The 22,452-nt window shown below is 38.3% G+C and overlaps 2 protein-coding genes across 7 annotated transcripts in view; one reads left to right on the top strand and one right to left on the bottom strand.

The window, feature by feature from the left end:
• KIAA0825 (KIAA0825 ortholog) overlaps window positions 1–11,204 on the bottom strand; it is a 381,348-nt gene extending 370,144 nt beyond the window's left edge. The window contains exon 1 of one of the 4 annotated variants that reach the window (XM_072791261.1): window positions 10,746–11,204. The gene's annotated coding sequence lies outside the window, so the exon portion shown is untranslated. Of the gene's footprint in view, window positions 1–6,921; window positions 7,006–10,745 lie in introns of those variants that run through there. The other 3 variants (XM_072791247.1, XM_072791230.1, XM_072791240.1) reach the window with 3 other exon arrangements.
• SLF1 (SMC5-SMC6 complex localization factor 1) overlaps window positions 3,149–22,452 on the top strand; it is an 84,312-nt gene continuing 65,008 nt past the window's right edge. Inside the window, exons 1-2 of one of the 3 annotated variants that reach the window (XM_072791273.1) lie at window positions 3,149–3,276; window positions 8,073–8,129. In XM_072791273.1, the coding sequence (XP_072647374.1) occupies window positions 8,094–8,129 (36 nt within the window). In that variant the 5' untranslated portion in view covers window positions 3,149–3,276; window positions 8,073–8,093. Of the gene's footprint in view, window positions 3,277–8,072; window positions 8,130–10,864; window positions 11,019–16,238; window positions 16,419–22,452 lie in introns of those variants that run through there. The other 2 variants (XM_072791292.1, XM_072791282.1) reach the window with 2 other exon arrangements.

Here is a 22,452-nt window from a genome sequence, read left to right as displayed (position 1 = left end):
CCTTCAGCTCAGGGCATGATCCTGGAGCCCGGGGATCGAGTCCCACGTCAGGCTCCCTGCGTGGAGCCTGCTTCTCCCTCTGCCTGTGTCTCTGCCTCTCTCTCTCTCTCTCTCCTCTCTGTGTATTCTCATGAATAAATAAATAAGATATTTTTTTAAAAAATGAATTTAAATCTAAAAAATGTAAAAAACAAAAACAAAATAAAACAAAAAAAGGTCTAAAATCGATACCCTAACCCTCAACCTTTGAAAAATAGAAAACGTAAACTAAATCCAAAGTAGCAGAAGGAAACAATACAGATTAAAATTGAAGTAAACAAAAAGAGAAGAGAAAAACAACAGAGAAAAATCAATGAAACGAAAGTGGAGTCTTTGAAAAGGTAAACAAAGTTGACAAACCTATAGCTAAACTGATACCCCATTTCAAAAAGAGAGAAGACTCAAATTATTAAAATTATGGATGAAAGTGGGAACATTACTGACCTTAGAGAAATAAAGAGATTATAAGAGGATACTATAAATAACTGTATATTATTAAATTATATAATCCAGACCTAACAAACTCCTAGAAAGATACCAAGTAATGAAATGACTGAAAATATATTAAAAATTATATATATGTCATAGACCTATAATGAACAGACTGAAATTAATAATCAGAAACCACAAAAAGAAATCCAGGGCCAGGTGGCTTCATTGGTGAATCCTACCACATATTTAAAGAAGAATTAACACAAATCCTTCACAAATCCTCCTAAAAAATAGAAGAGAGGACACTTCCCAACTCATTCTCCCTGGCCATTATTTCCCTAATACCAAAACCAGATAAAAATATTACAAGAAAATAAAAGTATAAACCAATAGCCCTTAGGAATAGAAAGGCAAAAATACTCAACAAATAGAACTGAATCCAGCAACATGTGAAAAGAACTATACACCATGACTAAGTAGGATTTATCACAGGAATGTAAAGTTGAATCAATGCAAGAAAATGAATCAATGTAATACACTTTATTAATAGATTAAAGAACAAAAACTACATCATGCTCTGAATAGATGCAGAGAAGAATGTGTTGAAATCCGACACCCTTTCATGATGAAAAACTCTCAACAAACTAGGAATAGAACCCACAGCTGACCTCATACTTAATGGTAAAAGGCTGAAAGCTTTGCCATTAACCTCAGGAACAAGACAAGAAGGTCCATTTTTAACTCTTCTATTCAACACTGTACTGAAGTTCTAGTCAAGGCAATTAGGTAAGAAAAATAAATAAAAGACATCTAGATTTGAAGGAAAGGAGTAAAACTATCTTCACTTATAGATGACATGATCTCCTATGTTGAAAACTCTAAAGGAATTCTACAACGAAAAATCCAAACTAAGGAGTTAATAAATACCTTCAACAAAGTTTGTAAGATATCAGACCAAAAAATAAAAAACAATTTTATTTCTATATGCTAGCACTGAAGTGAAATGAATTTGAAAAAGAAGTTAGGAAAAATTCCATTTACAATAGCATAAAAGAATAAAATACTTAGGAAAAACTTAAAAAGAGGTGTAAAGGCATTCACTGCAAATTACAAAACCTCCTTCCAGAAAACTGACTTAGACCTAAATAAATGAAAAGTCCATGTCTTATGGGCTGAATGATATATTAATGTTAAAAGTGGCAATACCTCCCAAATTAATGTACAGGTTGGACGCAATCCCTATCAAAATCTTAGCTACTTATTTTGCAGAAATTAACAAACTGATCTTAAAATTTATATGGAAATGCAGGGATCCAGAAATTAGTAAAAAAAAAAAAAAAAACAATTTTGAAAAAGAAAAAGAAAACTCACATTTCCCATTTTTTCAAGCTTACTACAGAGCTTCAGTAATCAAGACTGTGTGATAGGATAGGGTTAACGACAGACATATAATCAATGGAATAGAATTTATAGTCCACTAATAAACCCATACATGTCTGATTGTTTATGAGAATTTCAAGAAAATTCAATAGTGAAAGATAAGTCTTTTTAGGAAATGTTGGTCAGACAACGGGATGCCAACATGCAAAGAACTGTCAGACTACTCTATCACAAGATATACAAAAATTAACTCAAAATGGATCAAACACCTAAATATAAGCACTAAAGCATATAAAATTTTTTAAAAATATAAAAAAATCCTCTTGATCTTAGGTTGGGCAGTGGCTTCTTACATAAAACACTAAAAGCAGAATCAACAAAACAACAGGGTAATGTGGATTTCATAAAATTTAAAAATTTGTGCTTCAAATGACACCATCAATATATTTTAGGTCTCTTTATTTCACCTAAGATACGAGTTAGGGCACCAGTCATTCTGTGCTATTTGTAATCACTGATTTGCTTACAACTCTCAACCCACTAAACTGAATCTTTTTTTTTTTTTTTTAAGGTTTTATTTGTTTGAGAGAGACAGAGAAAGAGTGTGCATCTGAGCATGTGGGTGAGTGGTGGGGGAGGGAGACAGACAGAAAATCTTTAAGCAGACTCCCCAAGGAGCAGGGAAGAGGAGCTGGATGATCCCATGACCTGACCAGAAGCCCAAGAGTCAGATGCTTCAACAACTGAGCCACCTAGGACCCCTGAAACTGAATCTTCCTAAGATCAGGCTGTGCCTTCTGAATTTTTACATCTTAGTACCTAATTAAGTGGTTGACACAGAGGAAGCACAAAAGTTAAAAGAGAGCACAAAGTGTGATGCGCAGATTTTTGATGGAATCCTAGTATACTTTCATAGGGTTCAAAAGTTCAAAACTATTTTCATGATAATAAGTCATATGCCATTCACTAGGTTGACATTTGTACTAATAGTGCAAAAGCAACGATGCCCAAGCCCAGACTGAAGTCTCCGAACTGTGTTAGTTATATCAGTTTTCTATCGATGCTCTAATTACTTCCCCTTATGTGCCATAAGATCACAGAAATATATTATCTTACAGTTCTCTAAGTTAGAAGTCTTAAAATGGGTCTCACCAGGCTAAAAGGAAATGGTCAGGAGAGTTGCATTCCTTTCTGGAAGCTCTGAAGAGGATGCATTGTTTCCTTGCATTTTGTAACTTTTAGAAGCTGCTCTCATTCCTTGGCTCATGGCCCACTTCCTTCATTTTCTATTTAGCTCTGTGGGTTGAGTCCTTTTCATACTGGATTACTCTGAATTCCTCTTCATCCTCCTTCTTCCACTTTTGAGAAACACTGTGATTACACTGGACCAATTTGGATAATCCAGGATAATCTCACCATTTTAAGGTAAACTGATTAGCAACTTTAATTCCTCTTTGCCCTATAACCTAACATATTCACAGGTCCCAGAAATCAGGATGCAGGCATCTGGGGGAGGGGAGACATTATCCTGTTTACCACTGTAGTCATATTTTTGTAATATAGAATGGAATAAGAAGAAAAGCCAGGTTTACTTAACAGTGTCTTCGATGAGGCAGTAAAACTTAGTAATGTTATTAACTCAACCTTTGAGTGCACCACACATTTTTTCAAAATTAACCAAATTGAGCTCTCACTTCAAGGAAAACTTTAGACAGCATTTGTTGCCAATGATAAAATTAGAGTTTTCAAAGCAAAAATAAGAATTTAGGAAAATTCACATATTGTCAAAAGGACAGTTTCCCAATATTTTAAAAATTTTCCTGATGAGACTGCTGGTAATGTTAACAAATACTATTTTTTGATACATATAATGTGTTAATATTTGGAAGATCAGCTTACCTCAATGAATCAGTATTTTCCACATAGCCAACGCATTATGTAACAAAATCATGATTGTAAGAGTCATTCAAAGTGCAAGATGGACCAAGGACATTTTAAAGTTACAGATTACAAAAAGTTCACTGACAGGGTTTCAGATATCACATCGCAATTAAACTTAAACACCACTTAGTAAGTTTGGGTATAGGATCAAAGAAAAACATTCACAATTATCTGAAAAGACCACTAAAATACTCCTCTTTTCCAACTATATGTCTGTCTGTATGAGGTTGGATTTTGCTTACTTATTTCAACCAAAACATATCACAACAGTCTGAATAGAGAAGCAGATCTGAGAATTCAGTTTTCTTCATTAACCCAGACATTAAAGACTTTGCAAAAACTAGAAATGATGTCACTCTTCCAGTAAAACTTTCTTTGGGAAAACATAACCATTAAAAAAACAAAAAAAAAACAAACAAAAAACTCTATATGTTAACATGTAAGCCTTTATTATTGAATTAACTACTTTTTAAACATTTAGTTTTAATTTAAAATATAAAGAATGGAAGAAGGGGTCCATTTATAAAGAGCCCCAGTCCCAAATTCTTTTGCCAGTCAAATCTGTGATTAGCAGACAGAGCTCATCCTTTAGGAGGTAAATATCCCACAGGCATTTTTGAGGGCAGTTATGAATATATGCTGAAAAAGGAAAGAATTGATGTTTTTCGAAATTGTAAAGGAATAAATTATTATGTGGATTATATACCAAACTTGCATTTTAAAAATATTTAGTGAGCTGAAGTCTAAAAAAGCCAGGAATATGGATAAAGTATGTCATGACAACAAAGTACAGAATAATACTGGCTGGTATTAGTAAAAATTAAGACTTCATCAGTAGAACGCTCCTCAAAAAGAGGTCCTATCACTCCTCAGTTTACATTAGGTAAACTCCAGATTTACACTGTTGGATTAGATGTGTTCCTCAAAGGGAAAATGGAAAGTGAATTCAGGTGACGTGGCATGGCTGCTGACTGCTAGAAACAACTTCTTCAGCTGTACCACCTCTCTGACACTGAATGGTCAGGAAAGACCTTTCCAGTCAATCTTAGCAAACACATAATGAAAGTGACAGAAAAGGGCGGCCATGGTAACCAACTAGAAAATAGAGTAATTATGTCCCCTAAACAGAGCAAACAAAAAGTCTTTTCTTGGAAGAATGATTAAAAAAAAAAAAAAAAAAAAAAAAAAAAGAGCCCTAAATTTAGATCCTTAAGACCTAACTTTTGGCTCAAGTCACGTTTCCTGAGCTATCTAGGCAAGTTAAACTACCTCTTTAGTCTTCATTTCCTTATGTGAGATAAGAAAATTACTCTAAATCTCTTGCTTTAAAATTCGACTGTAATTCACAGTAACACGTTTTATATCCAAATCTTAACATCACAAAAATCTAAATTAAAAAGGCAGGTTAGTACTCACCAAATTGATGGATTATAATCTGCCATTTGAAAAGCATTGAACTGATTGGTGTTTACAATTGCTTATTAAGAACAACAAAAGTGGGAGGGGTGACCTTCAAAAGTATACTATGATTTTTTTTAACCACAGAGGTCTCTTTGGGAGGAAGAAAAATGGATATTCATGTTTGGGCTAATATTCAAACTATGGATATTAACATTACTCAGGTCTTTGGAATTGTATTTATTGGCTACCTGAATTTAGAAATTTAAACAGCATATTGTTTACCCAATGTCAAAAAATCAGTTGCTTAGCTAATGTTTATATTTCCAACTGTTAGTTGGAACTTTTGATTCCTTAACTGTTCTCTGGCTAACAAAACTGTACTATAAAATATAAGAAGTTGTTCATCTAAGAACATATACCTTAAATGTTAATAATGTCACTATCTGGCAAGGATTGTACTTTTCTTAGAGGTTGGGACAGGCTGTCAGTCAAGAGTTGAAATTTAAACACACTTGTAAATTACAGCATGTGACAACTATCAATTATTTTTACCAATAGCTAACATATTTAACACTGTGGCAACGTGAGATTCCTCTAACAGATGACTTTGGAACACATATCCCCCAATGGGCTTTTAAAGCCTTATTAGAAAGTGCAGCAGTTTGACATTCTTCTCCACTCTTTCTTCCCCTCTCCCTTTCTCCTTACCTTTTCTCCTTCCCAGGTTGCCTGACTTGCAGTGAGTGAGGCCTGAAGGCACTTCCCTTCCCTCTTACTCTTGCTCCCTCTCCTTTATCCTTCGCAGGCCTTTTCTCCAATAAACCTCTAGCACATCTACTCTCCTCTTAGCATCTGCTTCTCTGGGAATTTGAACAAAGAAACTGAGTGCTTGCTTATAAGTCCAGCCACCATCTATGCATCACTATTTAATCTTTACACAAGGCTTATGAACACATTATTATTTCCATTTTACAAATAAGGAAACAAACATTAAGAGCAGAAAAGTCACTTTCCCAGAGTCACACAACTAGAGACAGGCATGCGATTTGAACTGTTTGACTTCACAAGAGCCCCGGACCTTATTTTATTAAATAGGCTCCACACTGGGTGTGGAGCCCAATTCAGGGTTTACACTCAACGACCCCAAGATCAAGTCCTGAGCTGAGATCAAGAGTCAGATGCTTAATTCACAGAGCCATCCAGGTGCCCCCCATCCCAGTTATTGGAAAGCAATTAGATTACATTAAGCCTCAGCAAAACTAGACAAATCCCTAGTAACATTTTTCCTGATGCCTATGTGCTTTCACACACTATTACACTTCATCCTAACAAATTTATAAAGCTGATATGCCACTTGACAGATGAACAAATTGGGGCTCAAAGAATGTAATTAACTCCTTCCAGATCATATGTAAGCTCATGACTTTGAGTTCAATACCAGGTTTTCTTTGAATTCAGCTGCTTTACATTATACTGCTTTGCCTAATTAATCAAAATGACAATGTCTTTTGTCCGTTTAGTTTTAGCTAATTTTCTTGAGAATACTGAGCAAAGAATCCACCAAATGATTTAAAGAGCTATATATGTTTCATATACATATACAGTATAGATACTCCACTAGCAACTTAAATTATTTCCTGACCACCTATCTCAGCTACTTGTACTTTAACCAAAGTTTACAGGAAACTAGTTGAAGCTCATTTCAAAAACCTATCTCCAATAACATACCAGTGGTTGAGGCTGGGAGGCAGTGTTCTCTTCACACCTGACTCAACTGCAATCTTTTGAGTGCAGCATTTTCCTGAACCAGAGTCACCTGATGAAGGGAGTCAGAAGTCTGCTGAATCACTTCTAATGATTAACCCCTGGTTGTTTTCCAGCCTCTAAAAGGGCACAGCCTAGCAGTTATGCACAGTAGGTCAGTCAGAGCCGAATGTCAAAGTAACTCAGTAGTGTATTCAAATATTGGAAGGCGGGTGATATAGGAGTATTTTGGTGTTGTTTTTGCTGTTTGTTGTTTTTCTGCAGGTGGAGCATGTGGTAGATTTTTCAGAAAGGGCAATACTAGGGATCTGGGCACAAGCAGGTCAGGAAGAGAAGACCCAAGAATAACAACACCATCGTGGAGGTCCTGGAGCCAGTTGTGGGAGGAGAGAGCTAAGGGGCCCCTACCCGATCCACGGGGTGACTTTAGATGGGCCCACAGAGGGCCAGGTGCTTGATTAGAGTCACAGGGAGGGGCAAGGGCCATGGAGACAACAAGAGGTAGAAGACTCCACAGCCTGAGAGAATCCCCACCCCCCAAGCCAGAGCCTCCAATGCCATGCCAGTGAGGTGTAGGGACTAACTGGCAGGTGCTGGGCTGTGGCTGGAGTAGAATCATGGGCAATTTTTCATTTCTTTTTCCTCTTAGCTTTGTATAGTCTCATTTTTAACCTATAACACCTGGGAGTTGGATTAACTGATCTATAAGGTCCTTTCCGGCTATAAAATCCTAACTTCAGCTAACTTCTAAGTATTAATCTGAATATTTGAGAAATGATCCTCCGAGAAATCAATTTCCCTGAGTATACACCTAGTTAGTAGATGAGCCAGGATTAAAATCCAATTGGAGGCAGTATAGCAAAGTGGTTATGATAATGGGTCTGAAGCGAGCCATCACAACTCTGGCACTTAAGGACTATGGTAACATAGGACAATTTACAAAGCTCATCTTGGCTTCAGTTTTCTCATCTGTAAAACAAGGATAATAATACTTATCCTATAATTCTGTGAGAGTAAATGTAACACTGCATGGCAAAGAGTAAGCCATGGCAAAGACTAAGATAAATACTAGGTATTCTCTTATCTCCTATCTCATTGTCCAGTCTTCTTTGCAGGTGACCACACAGACTTTATGGATGAATGTGGAATGGACATTAAATTTTGCCATTAAAGTGAGTAACAGTAAGTATACATTTATATGGTAAGATGCTTTATAAAGACGCATGTACAAATACTTCTCTACGGATAAATAACATTTTAAGAAGGAATCAGTCTTTCAATAAATGTTTATTGAGCCTCTACTATATGCCAGATACAGACACAGTGCTAAATGCTGGGTATGAGATAATGAACAAAACAGATACAATCTCAATCTTCATAAGCACTGAAATTTGATTGAAAACAAAATATCCCTGTGAGATCTACCTGTGGGATATGCAAAGCAAATTATATTTGACATGGTGACAAATGTAAAAAAAAATGCACATTAGTATGAGACTAGCTGTACATCTATATTTGTTTCTATACAAGATATTTTTTATAATTAAGTTCTATGTTATTTATAATGGTCACTTCAATGAGATTCTTAATTCTCTGACAATTAGGGAAATTAGGCTATTTCTATTTCTCTACATAAAGTAGAACACTGGAATAGATATGTTTAATTAAGGATACTCCCTTAAAATGTGTGATAAGCACCATCTGTCTGAGGGTTACATGAATGAAATATTACTGTTTTGCTAATCACCAGTAAATAACAATTCCTTAGAGGGCATCGTGAAGTTCAGTTTTAGTAAGTTTGTGCTCATTCACTCATTTCTTTTTCCTCCACACACATCATAAGCATGTGTATGTGTGCTCGCATGCATGCAAAACTGACTAAAGAGACATCGGTATTCAGGACTTAAGAGTCACCTATATACTGATGGTCTTGAGATTATTTATATTTGAGTGAGGATGATAAAATTGGCCAAGAATCAATCTAGAAAAGAAACTGAATTATTCGTATGTCAAAGTTACTCTATGGCGATGCCTTGAATACTTAACTGATTAAGTTAATGCTCAATACATTGACCTAAGGAATCCCCTAATCCATTAACACATCCCTAAAAATCTCTTTAAAGTCAGGTTTTGCTATCATTTGACTTTGAATGTGACCTATTACCTAGCCAAGTTTACCTGAGTAAAAAGAATAATTCATGTTGGGATTAGTTAGGAGTATAAAGCACAGTAAAAAGGGCGAAAGTTTGGAGTCCAGTCAACTGTGTTCAAATCTCAATTGTGTCATTTAATTAAATAATGTGTGAAGAGGTCTTTCAGTCTCAGTCACAATGTCTTTGAGTCTCAGCATAAAATGTTTACAAACTAGGAGTAATAGGATTTTTCTTGTAGGACAGTAGTAACTTTAATATAAAAGTGCCTGGCAAACTGTATCTATTTGCTATTTGTGGTATGAGAGGTTGGCTGTATTAACATGAACACAAATCGAGAGCAAGAATACAAAAAAAAACAAACCCACAAAACCCTGCCTCTCTAAAAAGCTAGCTGCAATACTGAAACAGACAACTTCCCTTAAGTTACGAGTCCTTTCAACTGGAGAAATAACAAAAGATCAAATAAATCTGGCAAAACTGGGACTGAATGAGAAGATCATAAAGTTGGATGAACTATTAACCAACAAGATTAGAATATCAATGTGCTGTCCTAAATATGGTTGCATTGATCAAAGGGGAACAAGGAAATTTGGCTGGTGCATCAGGGGCTTTCAACTTAACACATTCCATTTTCCTTTATGGTAGAGTAATTCTGAGAACTCTTTTGGGGGCAACTGGATGTTTCGGGGATCAAAATTAGCTGCCTTTTAGGGGGAGGAGTGATTTAAATACAAGGTGGTGAGGGAAACTGCACCTTACTACTTAACCGAGGAAACTGCATTACACAAGAAAGAAGTAGCCATGGTTCCCTACATCACAGTGTTCAAATCTTCAGTGGAAGGAACACCTTTTTCCTCACGTCATCCGTCCGGAGGAAGTAATTTATCTCTTTAAAACTATTGTGGTTACCTCTGACCTCCCAAATTCTCCTGAATCCTTCATTATGTAGGAAACCTAGACCAGAGGATGAGCACCCGTCCTGAAAGCACATCTACTTCTGGGAGCACAGGTTTCCAAAAGCTACAACGTGGATGGCAAGCCCCCTCAGCCCGTGGTGGTCAGGGAAACAAAGCCCCCTTCTTACCCAATTCAAACAGCGGCGGGAACGTATAATTTCTAAACCTGAACGACGCCCTCACCCCCACGTCTAAAACGTTAAGAGGTGCAACCTCGGGCAATGGAAACGGTACCCAGGACAAGGATGGGAAAGTAGCTCTCGGGAATCAAGGGGGACTCAGTCCTGCCAATAGGACGGTAACGACACTCCTTGAATGTTGGGGCGGGGGCCGAGGAGGGCGGGGGTAAGGTTCGGTGCTACAAGCCGCGGTATATATACATCGTCTTCGGCCTCGCTTGCAGACCCGAGGTCAAGCTCCGAGTTGGGGAGCGATCCTGCGGGGGGAGGAGGAGGAGATAAGCCAGGATCCCAGGGCCTTTTGCAGCAGAAGCAGCAGCAGCAGCAGCAGCAGCAGCAGCAGCAGGGGTCAAGCGCCCCCAGGGCTCGATGCAGACTCCTCCCGCTCACTTCTGGGTCCCGCCAAGATGCTACACGGCGCCCCGACCGGCCAGAAACATCAAGCCCAGGAGGCAACGTTGAAATAAAAAAATAAAAAAATAAAATAAAAAATCGCTTACCGGTGTCCCACGTCTGGCGCCGAAGTAGCAGAAGCCCAGGCCCTCCCGCCACAGCGCTGCCAGGCACCCGCTCAGACCACCCTGACGACGGCTCGGGAGCGTCACTGACAACCACCCGGAAGTGCTACCTCCGCTTCCGGGGCAGCCTTGCGCGCGGCGGGAAATTATTTCCCAGAGCCCGGATTAGTGAGGCGGCGAGCGCTGCGGCGGCAGTCGTCTCCCCGGTCCCCACGGCCACCCGAGGGAAGCAGCCCAGGCTCGCCGGCAGGGAAGGTAAAGGGCCTCAGCTCGGAAGACGCAGTGTCCCCTGGCGCCCTGGGGAGGTCTCTCCCCGCCCCCTCCACCCCGTGCCTCCAAAGTTTCTACGGCTCCCGGCTGTGAGGTTGGGAGGGGGCCGGGGTTGAGCGCCGCGGTGCCCGCTTCTCCTGCGTCCTTCCGCGGCCCCCGGCCGGGCCCCGCCGAGCTGTGCGCCCGCAGCCCCCGCCCCGCTGCGCCCCGGCCGCCGCCGGCACTGCCGCCAGCGCGTCTGCAGCGCGGGCTGCGGCGGCTGCCCCCGCCTCCCGTTGGCGCAGCTCGGCGGCTCCCGCCAGGAAGGCGGCTCGGCTTCCCCCGCCAGGAAGGCGCTAGGCCGCCCGCGTCTCCCGTTTCCATAGAACCCGCTGGGACGCCTCTCGCGGGAGTCTCTTGGCTGCTTGTCATGATGGAGCGTCGGTGCAGGTGGCCGGGATCCCCCCCCCCCCCCCCCGCCGCAGGCCCACCTACCAGTGACGGGGGGAAATGGGGTCAGTCTTGTCTCCCCGGTAGCATTTGTTAACAGACCCGAGCGGTCCGGATCCCTGCTCTGCGGCGGCTGCATGCCTTTAAACCTCCACACACACACTCTTCCCCTAAAAGAAGGATGGACGCGCCTGGGGGTTGTACTGTCTCAGCTGCCTGAAGGCTGGGAACGAGCCTAGAGGATTATCCTGAGATCTCTTCCACTTCCAAAGTCTCTGGTTAATACTGAAAAACAGAATTGATTTGTCACGGATGCTCCCTATCAGGATTTGACCTCGAAATTAGATGGAGCTTGTTTTTGGAAGCGACAAGCCCCTCCTCCCCCCCCCTTTTTTTATGATTCTATCCCCCCCACTCCTTGTTTTTTTTTTTTTTTTTTTCCTTTTTCCTTCCCCGTTGAGACCTTAGGAATGAAGATTTAAATTGACGGTGTACGGATGACGGAGTGCCTTGTGAACTTTTCGGTTTCTGTGGTTAAGTTATGCCTCAGTTCCTAGGAGTATGTGACGATGTGCAAGACGTTCCCGTTTCAGGGACGTTTTGCTTGTATCGCAGGTGTTCAGCACGTACATTGAATGCCGGCGGTGGGTTTTTATATAAGGGGGTTAATCTGATTATGTCCAACTTAAAAGGGTTATTCTTGATTTAAATGGCCTAGGATGTTTTAAATACTTGAATGTGGAAGTTATTGTGAAGACAATTAGCCTTCGATAAATACAAATCCGCCCCTTTTTATATCTGTTTTCTAAATCCAGATCTCCCCCCCCCCCCCCCTTACTGACTTAGGTTCAATTGGAGGATTGACTGTTTTCCTGCTTCCTTAAAGCAGAAAGCATAAGTCAGGTGAAAGCCTTTGAAATAGTGGTGAAATGTGGTTACCTTTCATAATCGAAATCAAACGTTTTGTGATTTGAGATGAGTATCCACAGTTTTCACTAATGTCCAAAAGCAGTTGGGTTCTTTGGAAAACTAGTCGTGTGACATTATTAATCAGACAGTGTTTTTCTGATTCATTATTCTAAGATAGGCTTTTCACTGCTTAAACAATTTTCAAAATGAACTGTTGCATGTAGACTGAATAATAAAACCTGAAGAAGGTGAGGAACCTGTTTCTCAGTAATACAACTATAATGGAATATTATGTAACCCTTGAAATCGACTCTCCATAAATATGCTAATGGAAGTGGTATGCTGCCCAATTTCTAACTTTCTAAGGACGTCTTACTGCCTAAAAGTAAAATATTCCTGAAACTTTTAAGTTGACTTAGTTTTTACTTTATATCGAAATTATATTTATGTAGGCTGTTTTGTTTATTCTTGGTGAAGCTCATATGAATTAGTCTGGTGATTAATTCATACACGATCCGTTTGGAGAAGAAAATGATGAAAATTTCCTTTTCCGTAAGGAAAACAAAATGGCACTCTTTAGTTCTTAAAAATGTTTTGAAATTTTAGACCTTGGTCTTATTTTTATAATTGTGCTTAAATATTTTCAGTAATACTCATCGTCTAAATATCTCCTCAGCCTCCTAGTAGATTTCCTTTATAGCAGTGTATTTTTTTCTTGCTAAAAGGAGATTACTTTGTAAAATTATAATGTGGTTAAAAGTATTAGACTAAATTCTGAAATTTAAGTCAAAGTGGTATCGTAGAAAAGGCATATAACTTTTGCAGAAACAGGCAGATCTTTGCACTGAACCTTGATTTGGCCATTTTGCCAGCTGTGTATCCACGAGCTAGTTTCTTAAATGCTAAGATTCCCCAGTATCCTCGTCTGTGTAGGAAGGGTAAACAACACTTATATTGTCCATGAGGAAATGAACTAACATGTAGTGGGTAGACCATAATAGGTTCTCAATAAAAGTGAACTCCTGCTTGTTCACCTTACATACCATGCTCCTACTAAGTAATTAAAGCAGGGATCCCTGGGTGGCGCAGCGGTTTAGCGCCTGCCTTTGGCCCAGGGCGCGATCCTGGAGACCCGGGATCGAATCCCACATCGGGCTCCCGGTGCATGTAGCCTGCTTCTCCCTCTGCTTGTGTCTCTGCCTCTCTCTCTCTCACTGTGTGCCTATCATAAATAAATAAAAAAAATAATAATAATAAAAATAAAAAAAATTAAAGCAGGTTTGACTTTCATCCCCTATGGCTAACCAGCATAGACTGTCCGTTCTTTGTTCCCTGAGCATTGTCTCTCTTGTCCATTTTGTTCCCTTAAGGGCCCCTTTATCCATAAAAGTAGTATCTCCAGTTCAGCCTGTTCATTGTATGGTACTGGATGGATTGAACATCTCTGGAAGTCCTCCTAGTCTGTCATTTCTTCTTCACCGCAGTCATTTGGCTGCAACTTCTTCATTTCCTCCCTCTCTTCAGTCACCCTGAGCAAACTGCTTCTTTCCCAAATCATGCCAGTAAAGTAAAAGTGTCCCTCAGGTCTCACCACTGGGGATCTCAGTCCCATAACTATACACATATGCACACACACATAAATACACATACTCCGTATCTGTAAAGGAGGAATCAGGAAATGGACACTACATCTTTAAGAAAAATTCCAAAGGCCAGCTGAATGATATTAAGCCAAAGGCCTAATTTGGCTCCTAGGCCAAGAGGGTACAGAATTCCTAAACTCCACTTGATGTTCTAGCGTTCAGAGCCAAACGATAGTTTACTCAATATGAATACAGTGATTTGTATCACCGTATGTATGCATTTTGCAATATTGGTTAAAACAGAGATCCAGTGCTTTGACCTTTTTCACTTATTTACTTACCAGTTAAATGCTTTAGATAAGAGAAACCATGAAAATCTTAAAATTATTAAAGCAGCAATATTGATTATATTCAAGTGTTGATATATCCTTTTGAGAATAGGGAATTTTCAAAGATTTTCTTTAGATTTAAAATCAGAATAGAAGTAGATTTAAAATCAAAATGTCTCACTAGAACAACATTAGAAGCCATTAGTTTTCAACCTGGTGGCCTTGAAATGCATATTCACCGGAATGGAAGAATGATCACAATATAATTTTAAATAAAAATTTAGATACAGAACTACATAGTAATCTCAATTTTGTTTTATATATGTATTTTTTTCACACATACATAAAACATTAAAGTCATACCTCTTTCCCTGCCCCCAGATGTTAACAGTGGGTTACTGGGAGCAGGGATTAGAGGTGACTAATCTTCCTATATTCTTTGTAGTATTTTTTAAATTTTCTATAATCATGGATTAATTAAAGTTAACTAGAAATTTTTTCGGGTATTCTTTACTTCTTAAATGCAAATAAACTTTTTAGTTTAATCCTTTGTCTTAGTTATTATCATACTAATAGAGTGCATTATATTTTCCAAATTCTGATATCCTATGGCTGATCATAAAATCATTTGTAATGCGGAGTAGCATTTCCTGTCACAAACCTTGTTAAGTACCCTTGCCTCTGTTTTTTGGGGTCACTCTCTTCTTTTAGTGAACTGTTAGACCCTGTTTTTTTTATTTTCCGTCCCGAACCAGACCTTTGCATTCATCTATATTCCTGCCTCTACTTTTCCCGGACTTCTCTTTTCAACATACTGTGTGTGTCCTATTCAAATATGTTCTAGCTGCGTATTCTATTGTAAAGAATTCGTAGGACCTAAAAAACTGGTACATAATAAAATGTTCTTAATTATGATGAGTGCTATAGGTTTATTTGCATTTCTAACTAGCACCAACTGCAGAGGAATTTCAGGCATCAGGGATAGGCCCATGTGGGAGATATTTTGGGAAAGTCCACACCACAGAGACAGTTGCTTTCTCTGCATAAATGCCAGCTCTGTTCACAGTCATTATCTCCTTAGTTGTGTGTATTATATGCTTCAAGGTAAGTAACTGGATATTTTTTTAATCACTACAACATTTAAAAAATTACTGCAAAAGCATTTTTTTATAACTGAGAATTTAGTATACAATTTTTCACTATTTGACAGTAAAGATAAAGCCTTTAAATAAATGCTTTCTTTTTTTTTTTCTTTTGTTGGGTTAGGATAGTATGTTCTGATAAATGCCTGAAGGACCACCCCCTACAAGTTCTAGAAAAAGCTATAATTTCCCTAGAAATACCAATGATAGAATTATATTGCAGTGCGTTGATTTACTTTCTTGTGCTAGAAGACGTCTAGCAATTAACCCTTGATCCCTATACCCCAGAACATATCACCCACACAAAACTTGACCCTATTTATAAGGACTTTGAATGATTTCAGTCATTAGTAGGTGTTAAGCTGATAATATATAGGCTTTCCTTGGATTCATTGACATATCAGGCTATTGTTTCTTGTTTTCTTAATTCTGCAGGGTTATAGGAACAACTATTACGCTGCCAATTTTATAAATAAAAACAATTCTACCCATATATCTCTATGCGGCTATTTCTGTATATACAGCTATCAATTTTTTGTGTATCTGTGGGGGTTCAATCTCTGATCCCGCCTGTAAATTTGTCATAGGATATGGTATTAAAAAGCTTTGCTGAATGTATTGTAAACTTTTCTCTCCAGTAGATCATTTGATTATGGGATGCTCTTCAATTATGTTCTTAGAATTTGTTTTTAAGAAATTGTGCTAGTTACTGTGCTATCACTAGGATTCACAGTTCTATGAAAGATTAGCCAATAGCCCAGGTTTTCTGATAAACTTGTGAGTAAATGCCATGTGTTCTGATTTTTAAAAAAGATTGCTTGGTTGATTTGAGAGTGAGAAAGAGTACAGCAGGGAGAGGAGCAGAAGGAGTGGAAGAGAATCCCAAGCAGACTCCTCCCAGAAGAGCTCCAACATGGGGCTCAATCCCAAGACCCGACATGGTGTCCTGAGCCAAAACAAGGGTCAGCCCACTTAACCAAGTGAGCCACCCAGGTACCCCGAATTGTTTTTTGTTGTTGTTGTTTTTTTTTTTTAAGATTTTATTTATTCCTGAGAATACACAGAGAGAGGCAGAGACACAGGCAGTGGGAGAAGCAGGCTCCATGCAGGGAGCTGGACGTGGGACCAGATCCCCGGGCTCCAAGATCATGCCTGGGGCTGAAGGCGGCGCTAAACTGTTGAGCCACCTGGGCTGCCCCGTGATTTCATTCATTCATTCATTCATTCATTCATTCATTTTTGCGATTTCTTTTTTAATATTTGTATTTGCAGAATGTTTGAATCAGGACATCCTCTTATTTCACCTGTATTTCTTCCTTTTCCTCTTGCTTGTTTAGTTTCAGTTTCATATTTTAATTGTTTCTCAGAGGAAAGAAATTGCATTAAAAAAACTTTCCTGAATTCTACCCTTAAGCACAGTTGGTTCGCTTTAATTTTACTGTGGACTCTTGCTTTAACAGAAAATGCTGTTAAATATACAAAGTGGGTGTATTTGTTCCATTAAAAAGACAATATGAGGGATGCCTGGATGGCTCAGCGGTTGACCATCAGCCTTCGGCTGAGGTCCTGATTCCAGGATCCGGGATCAGGTCCCACATCGGGCTCCCTGCGTGGAGTCTACTCCTGTCTCTGCCTATGTCTCTGCCTCTCTCTGTGTCTCTCATGAATAAGTAAATAAAATCTTTAAGAAAAAAATTTAAAAATGAAAAGAATATAATTAAGATAAAAGTTTGCATGATACACATCCAAATCATTTAATAATTATGTATCAAAATGTGTTAAAGTGTCAATTATAATAAACATTCAAATTGTGAAATAGCAGTTAATTAATCTAAAAGAAGAATATTGTATGATAATTTTTTCCCTTATAGTTCTATATAACATACATTTAGTTCTCAGGAAGCAGAAGAATAAAATTTAAAGGCCAATCTTTAAAACTTTCTGGATGATAGTATTACAGTGATCTTTTTTTAATTGCTTTCTGTATGTATATTCCAATTATTTAACAGTAGTTTCTGTATGTTAGTATTTTGGGATAGCCAGACAGGCAAGATTTTACCTTTTTTTTTTTTTTTTTAAGATTTTATTTATTTATTTGAGAGAGAGCACATTTGGAGGAAAGGAGAGGGAGAGAGGGAGAATCCCAAGCAGGCTCCAAGCTCAGCACAAAGCCAGACTCCGGGCTTGATCTCAGGGTACTGAGATCAAGAGTTGGACACTTAACTGATGGACTTAGGTGCCCCAAGATTTTAGGTTTTTAAAGCTAATCAAACTTTCCTTTTTTGGCAACATTTTTTGATATAGCTTATGAAATAGCTTTTTGAAACTTTAAAATATATACATAAGTGTAGTAGGTAATACAAATATGGCAAAAAACACTTGTGTTCCTCTGATAAAAGTGGCTTTCAAGAAATATAAAACCAATTAGATTGCCTTTCCATTAGAATACCAGAATGATATTAAGATATGTTGAATTTCACTTACCTAGTATTTAACCTATCATTTTCTTTTTAAATTATTTTTTACTGCTTTTATTTAAATTCCAGTTAACTTACAGTGTAATATTGGCTTCAGGTGTACAGTATAGTGATTCAGTACTTCATACATCATCTGGTGCTCTTCACAAGTGCACTTCTTAATCCCCAGTATCTATTTAACTCCTCTCCCTCTAGTAACCAGCAGTTCTCTAAGAGTCTTTTTCTTGGTTTGCCTCTGTTTTTCCTCCCCCATTGGTTTGGTTTGTTTCTTAAATTCCGCATGAGTGAAATCATACAGTTATTTGTCTTTATCTGACTGACCTTCTTTCAGAGAATACTGTCTAGCTCCATTCAAGTCGTTGCCAATAGCAAGATTTCCTTCTTTTTGATGGTTGAGTCCATTATATCTAGGTCTATAGGTAAAGATATCTCACATCTTTATCCATTCATCAGTCAGTGGACACTTAGGCTGTTTTCCATGATTTTCCTGTTGTAGACAGTGCTGCTAAAAACATCAGGGTGCATATATCCCTTTGAATTAGTTTTTTTTTTTTTTTTTTTTTTATTCTTTAGGTAAATGCCTAATACTGCAAATCCTGGATCATAGGTAGTTCTGTTTTTACTTCGTGAGAAATCTCTATACGGTTTTCCAGAGTGGTTTCTCCCACTTGCATTCCCATCAACAGTGCAGAAGGGTTCCCCTTTCTCTGCTTCCTCACCAATACCTGTTGTTTCTTATGTTGTTGATTTTAGTCATTCTGATGGGTATGACATGATACCTCCTTATAGTTTGGTTTGTATTTTCCTGATGACCAATGATGTTGAGCATCTTTTCATGTGTCAATTGGCCATCTGGATGTCTATTTTGGAAAAATAGCTTATTTGTGTCTTCTGCCCATTTTTAAATTGGATTATTTGGGTTTTGGGTATAGAATTTGGTAAGGTATTTATATATTTTGGATGCTAATATCCAAATGTTTGGATACCCTTTATCAGATAAATATCATTTGCAAATGTCTTCTCCCCTTCCTAGATTGCCTTTTAGTTTTATTGTTTTTTTTTTTCTTTCTAGATGTGCAGAAGCTTTTTATTTTGATGAAATACCAGTAGTTTCTTTTTGGCTTTGTTTCCCTTGCCTGACGTGACCCATCTAGAAAGAAGTTATTGCCTGTGTCCTCCTCTAGGACTTTTATGGCTTCAGGTCTCACATTACAGTCTTTAATCCATTTTGAATTTATTTTTGTGTATTCTATCAAAAAGTGATCCAGTATCATTCTTTCGCATGTTGGTATCCAGTTTTCCAACATCATTTGTCAAAGAGACCTTCTTTTTCTCATTGGATATTCTTTCCTGCTTTGTCAAAAATGATGTGACTGTGTAGTTGTGGGTTCATTTCTGGGTTTTCTATTCTGTTCCACTGATCTACGTGTCTCTCCTTGTGCCAGTACCGTACTGTTTTGATCACTAAACTTTTATAATAGAACTTGAATTCCGAAATTGTGATGCCTCAAGCTTTGCTTTGCTTTTTCAAGGAGGACCTACCATTTTCTTTTCTTTTTTTTTTTTTTTAATTATTTGTTTATGAGAGACACAGAGAATCAGAGACATAGGCAGAGTTAGAAGCAGGCTTCCCTCAAGGAGCCTGATGGGGGACTATATCTGAGGACCACAGGGATCATGCCCTGAGCCAAAGGCAAACAAGTGCTCAACCACTGAGCCGCCCAGGTGTCCCAGGACCTATCATTTTCTAAAGGAAACTTGCTTAAAGGATTTATTTACTTCCCTAAAATTAATAGAATTTCTCCCTCATTATGGTCATCTGCCTTATAATCCACTTGCGGCTTTATTGTCTATGTGTTAATATATGTTCTGCATCAGACTAAATCATTATTTTGAGCAACAGAGCATATTCTTTGTAAAGATTTTATATATTACCAGTCTGTACTAATGGATAGTATCATTCAGGAACTATGTCCTATTTCCCATAAAATTGGTTTAAAAATTGGTGATTAATACAGGAAGATTTCCTTCAGCAAGACGCCATTTACATTTTATTTACTGATGATGATATTACACATGAATGATTTTTCATAAGACACCAAGTTCTATTATGTACATTGTATATATAGCTTTGTATCAGAGCCTTTAAACTTTTATTTTTTTATTTTTATTTTTTTAAGATTTTATTTATTTGAGAGGGAGAGGTAGAAGCACAATCCCTGGGAGTCTGACATGGGTCTTGATCCCAGGACCCTGGGATCATGACCTACCTGAGCTGGAGTTATACAATTAACTGAGCCACCTACACACTTATATTTTTATTCTAATATTTATTTGATCATTTATTTTAGAGAAAGAGAGAGTGCTTTGGGAGTAGAGGTAAGAGCAGAAGGAGAGGGAGAGAGAAAATACTCAAGCAGCTCCCCGATGAGTCGTGGAGCCCAACATAGGCCTCAATCCCAAGACCCTGAGATCATGACCTGAGCTGAAATCAAGAGTTGGCTGATAAGCCAATTGAGCCACCTAAGCACCCCAGAACCTTTTAACTTTAAAAAATGTGTCATTGAAGAGCCTTATCCTTAAGACACTTTATGTTCTCTATCTTTAATTTTAGGATTTTAGAGGATCAGTGCATTATATCCCTTTGTCTCCTTTGGAGCCAATAGAGAAATAAGAAAGTGATATTTTGGGATCAAAATAACAGCTTTTTTTACTGAATAAAAGTTGGTTTGGAGGAGGTAGTTTTTTCATGTTTTGTTGTTTTGTTTTGTTTTTGAAGATTTTAATTTATTTAGAGTGCCCAAGCACAGAGGGAGGGGAGAGGGAGAAGCAGACCTCCTGCTGAGCAGGGAGCCCTACACTGGACTCAATTCCAGATCCCAGGATCATGACCCAAGCCAAAGGCAGATGCCTAACCAACTGAGTGGCTCAGGTACCCTGGAGGAGGTAGCTTTGTGCAACTCTAGTGTGCTGCCTTTTTTTTTTTTTTTTCATTTCCCCTAGTGTGCTACTTAATACATAATCTCTGAAATTCATTTACTCATGAGGCTTTAAGACTACTACTGGCAGCTTCTTAGGACAGGTCAAAAAGCATTAATAGGAACTATCTTTGCAAGTATGCAGGTATGTCTAGCAAAGCATATCCATTTAGTTCTCTCAAGCAACTTCTCCCAAAACAAGGAGTGATGATGAGTAGAGAGATAAACCAGGTGTACTTACTCTTAGCTGACATCACTCAAAGGAAAGGAAGGTTCACTCTTAACCCTTAAGCCTTAACCCTTAACCCTTAAGCCTTAAATTGTTCATAGACTTTTTTTGACATTTTACTCAAAAATGAATTTCACCTTTTACATAAACACATATATGTATGTACTTCCTATGTTTTTAGTATCTATATATATTTAGTCTTTTTTTTTTTTTTTTAAGATATTATTTATCCATGAGAGAGAGAGAGAGGCAGGCAGAGACACAACACAGGCAGAGGGAGAAGCAGGCTCCATGCAGGGAACCCGACGTGGGACTCGATCCTGGGACTCCAGGATCAGGCCCTGGGCCGAAGGCAGCGCTAAACCGCTGAGCCACCCAGGATGCCCCTATATTTAGCCTTTGACAATAGAATTTCTATAAAGAACTCTTTTCTTTATACACTTGTCTTTTCTATGTAACACTTGTTACCAGTTGTTTCTTACTATTCATGGACTCAAGTATAATTTTTTAGTTTCCTTTTAATTGTCTGTAAAGAGTTGAACTGTTTTTGCTCTGTGGCATTAATTAAACACTAATCTACAGCTATAGTGACAAAATTGTTAGAGAAATGGAAAATTACCAATTTCTGTAGTCCCTGTTTTCATCATCTATAAAAAGAAACTAAATTTTGTCTAAGATGCTATCAGTTCTGAAGTTCTAATGTCATTAAAACAAAATCCTGTATTCTCATTAAAAATACTGTGAGGTATTGTCTTTCTTGCTTAAGAAATGTGCCATTTCAGGGGCAGCCCCGGTGTCTCAGCAGTTTAGCACCACCTTCTGCCCAGGGCCTGATCCTGGAGACCCAGGATCGAGTCCCATGTCGGGCTCCCTGCATGGAGCCTGCTTCTCCATCTGCCTGTGTCTCTGCTTCTCTCTCTCTCTTTCTGTGTCTGTCCTGAATAAATAAAAAAAAAACTTTAAAAAAAAAATGTGCCACTTCAAATACAAGTGCTTCATGAACTACAGTTATATGGGTATTAAGGTCTACATAAATTTGAAAACTATGATTTTTCTCAGTCTACTTTCTAGGTGATGAAATTAACATATAGCAGAGTTACGAAATGTAGATTGGGAATAGAATCCAGGGTCATTGTATGTACTTATTATCCTAACATAGTTGGTGTAAATGCTGTGGGAACATGAGTTCTATCAACTTCTGTAACAGAAGTTTATGTACTTTCCAATATTTGTCCAGAAATATTTTAAAAATTGTTATAAAATTTGATCAGGTTTCATTGTGCACAGGGTACTTGTTTCAGAAGTTCCTAGCAAAAACAGTGCTTTTAAAATGAAGCTAGTAT

This window comes from Canis lupus, chromosome 2 (assembly GCF_048164855.1).
Source record: "Canis lupus baileyi chromosome 2, mCanLup2.hap1, whole genome shotgun sequence".
Lineage (NCBI taxonomy): Eukaryota > Metazoa > Chordata > Mammalia > Carnivora > Canidae > Canis > Canis lupus.
This window is presented reverse-complemented; position numbering and strand designations above follow the sequence as displayed.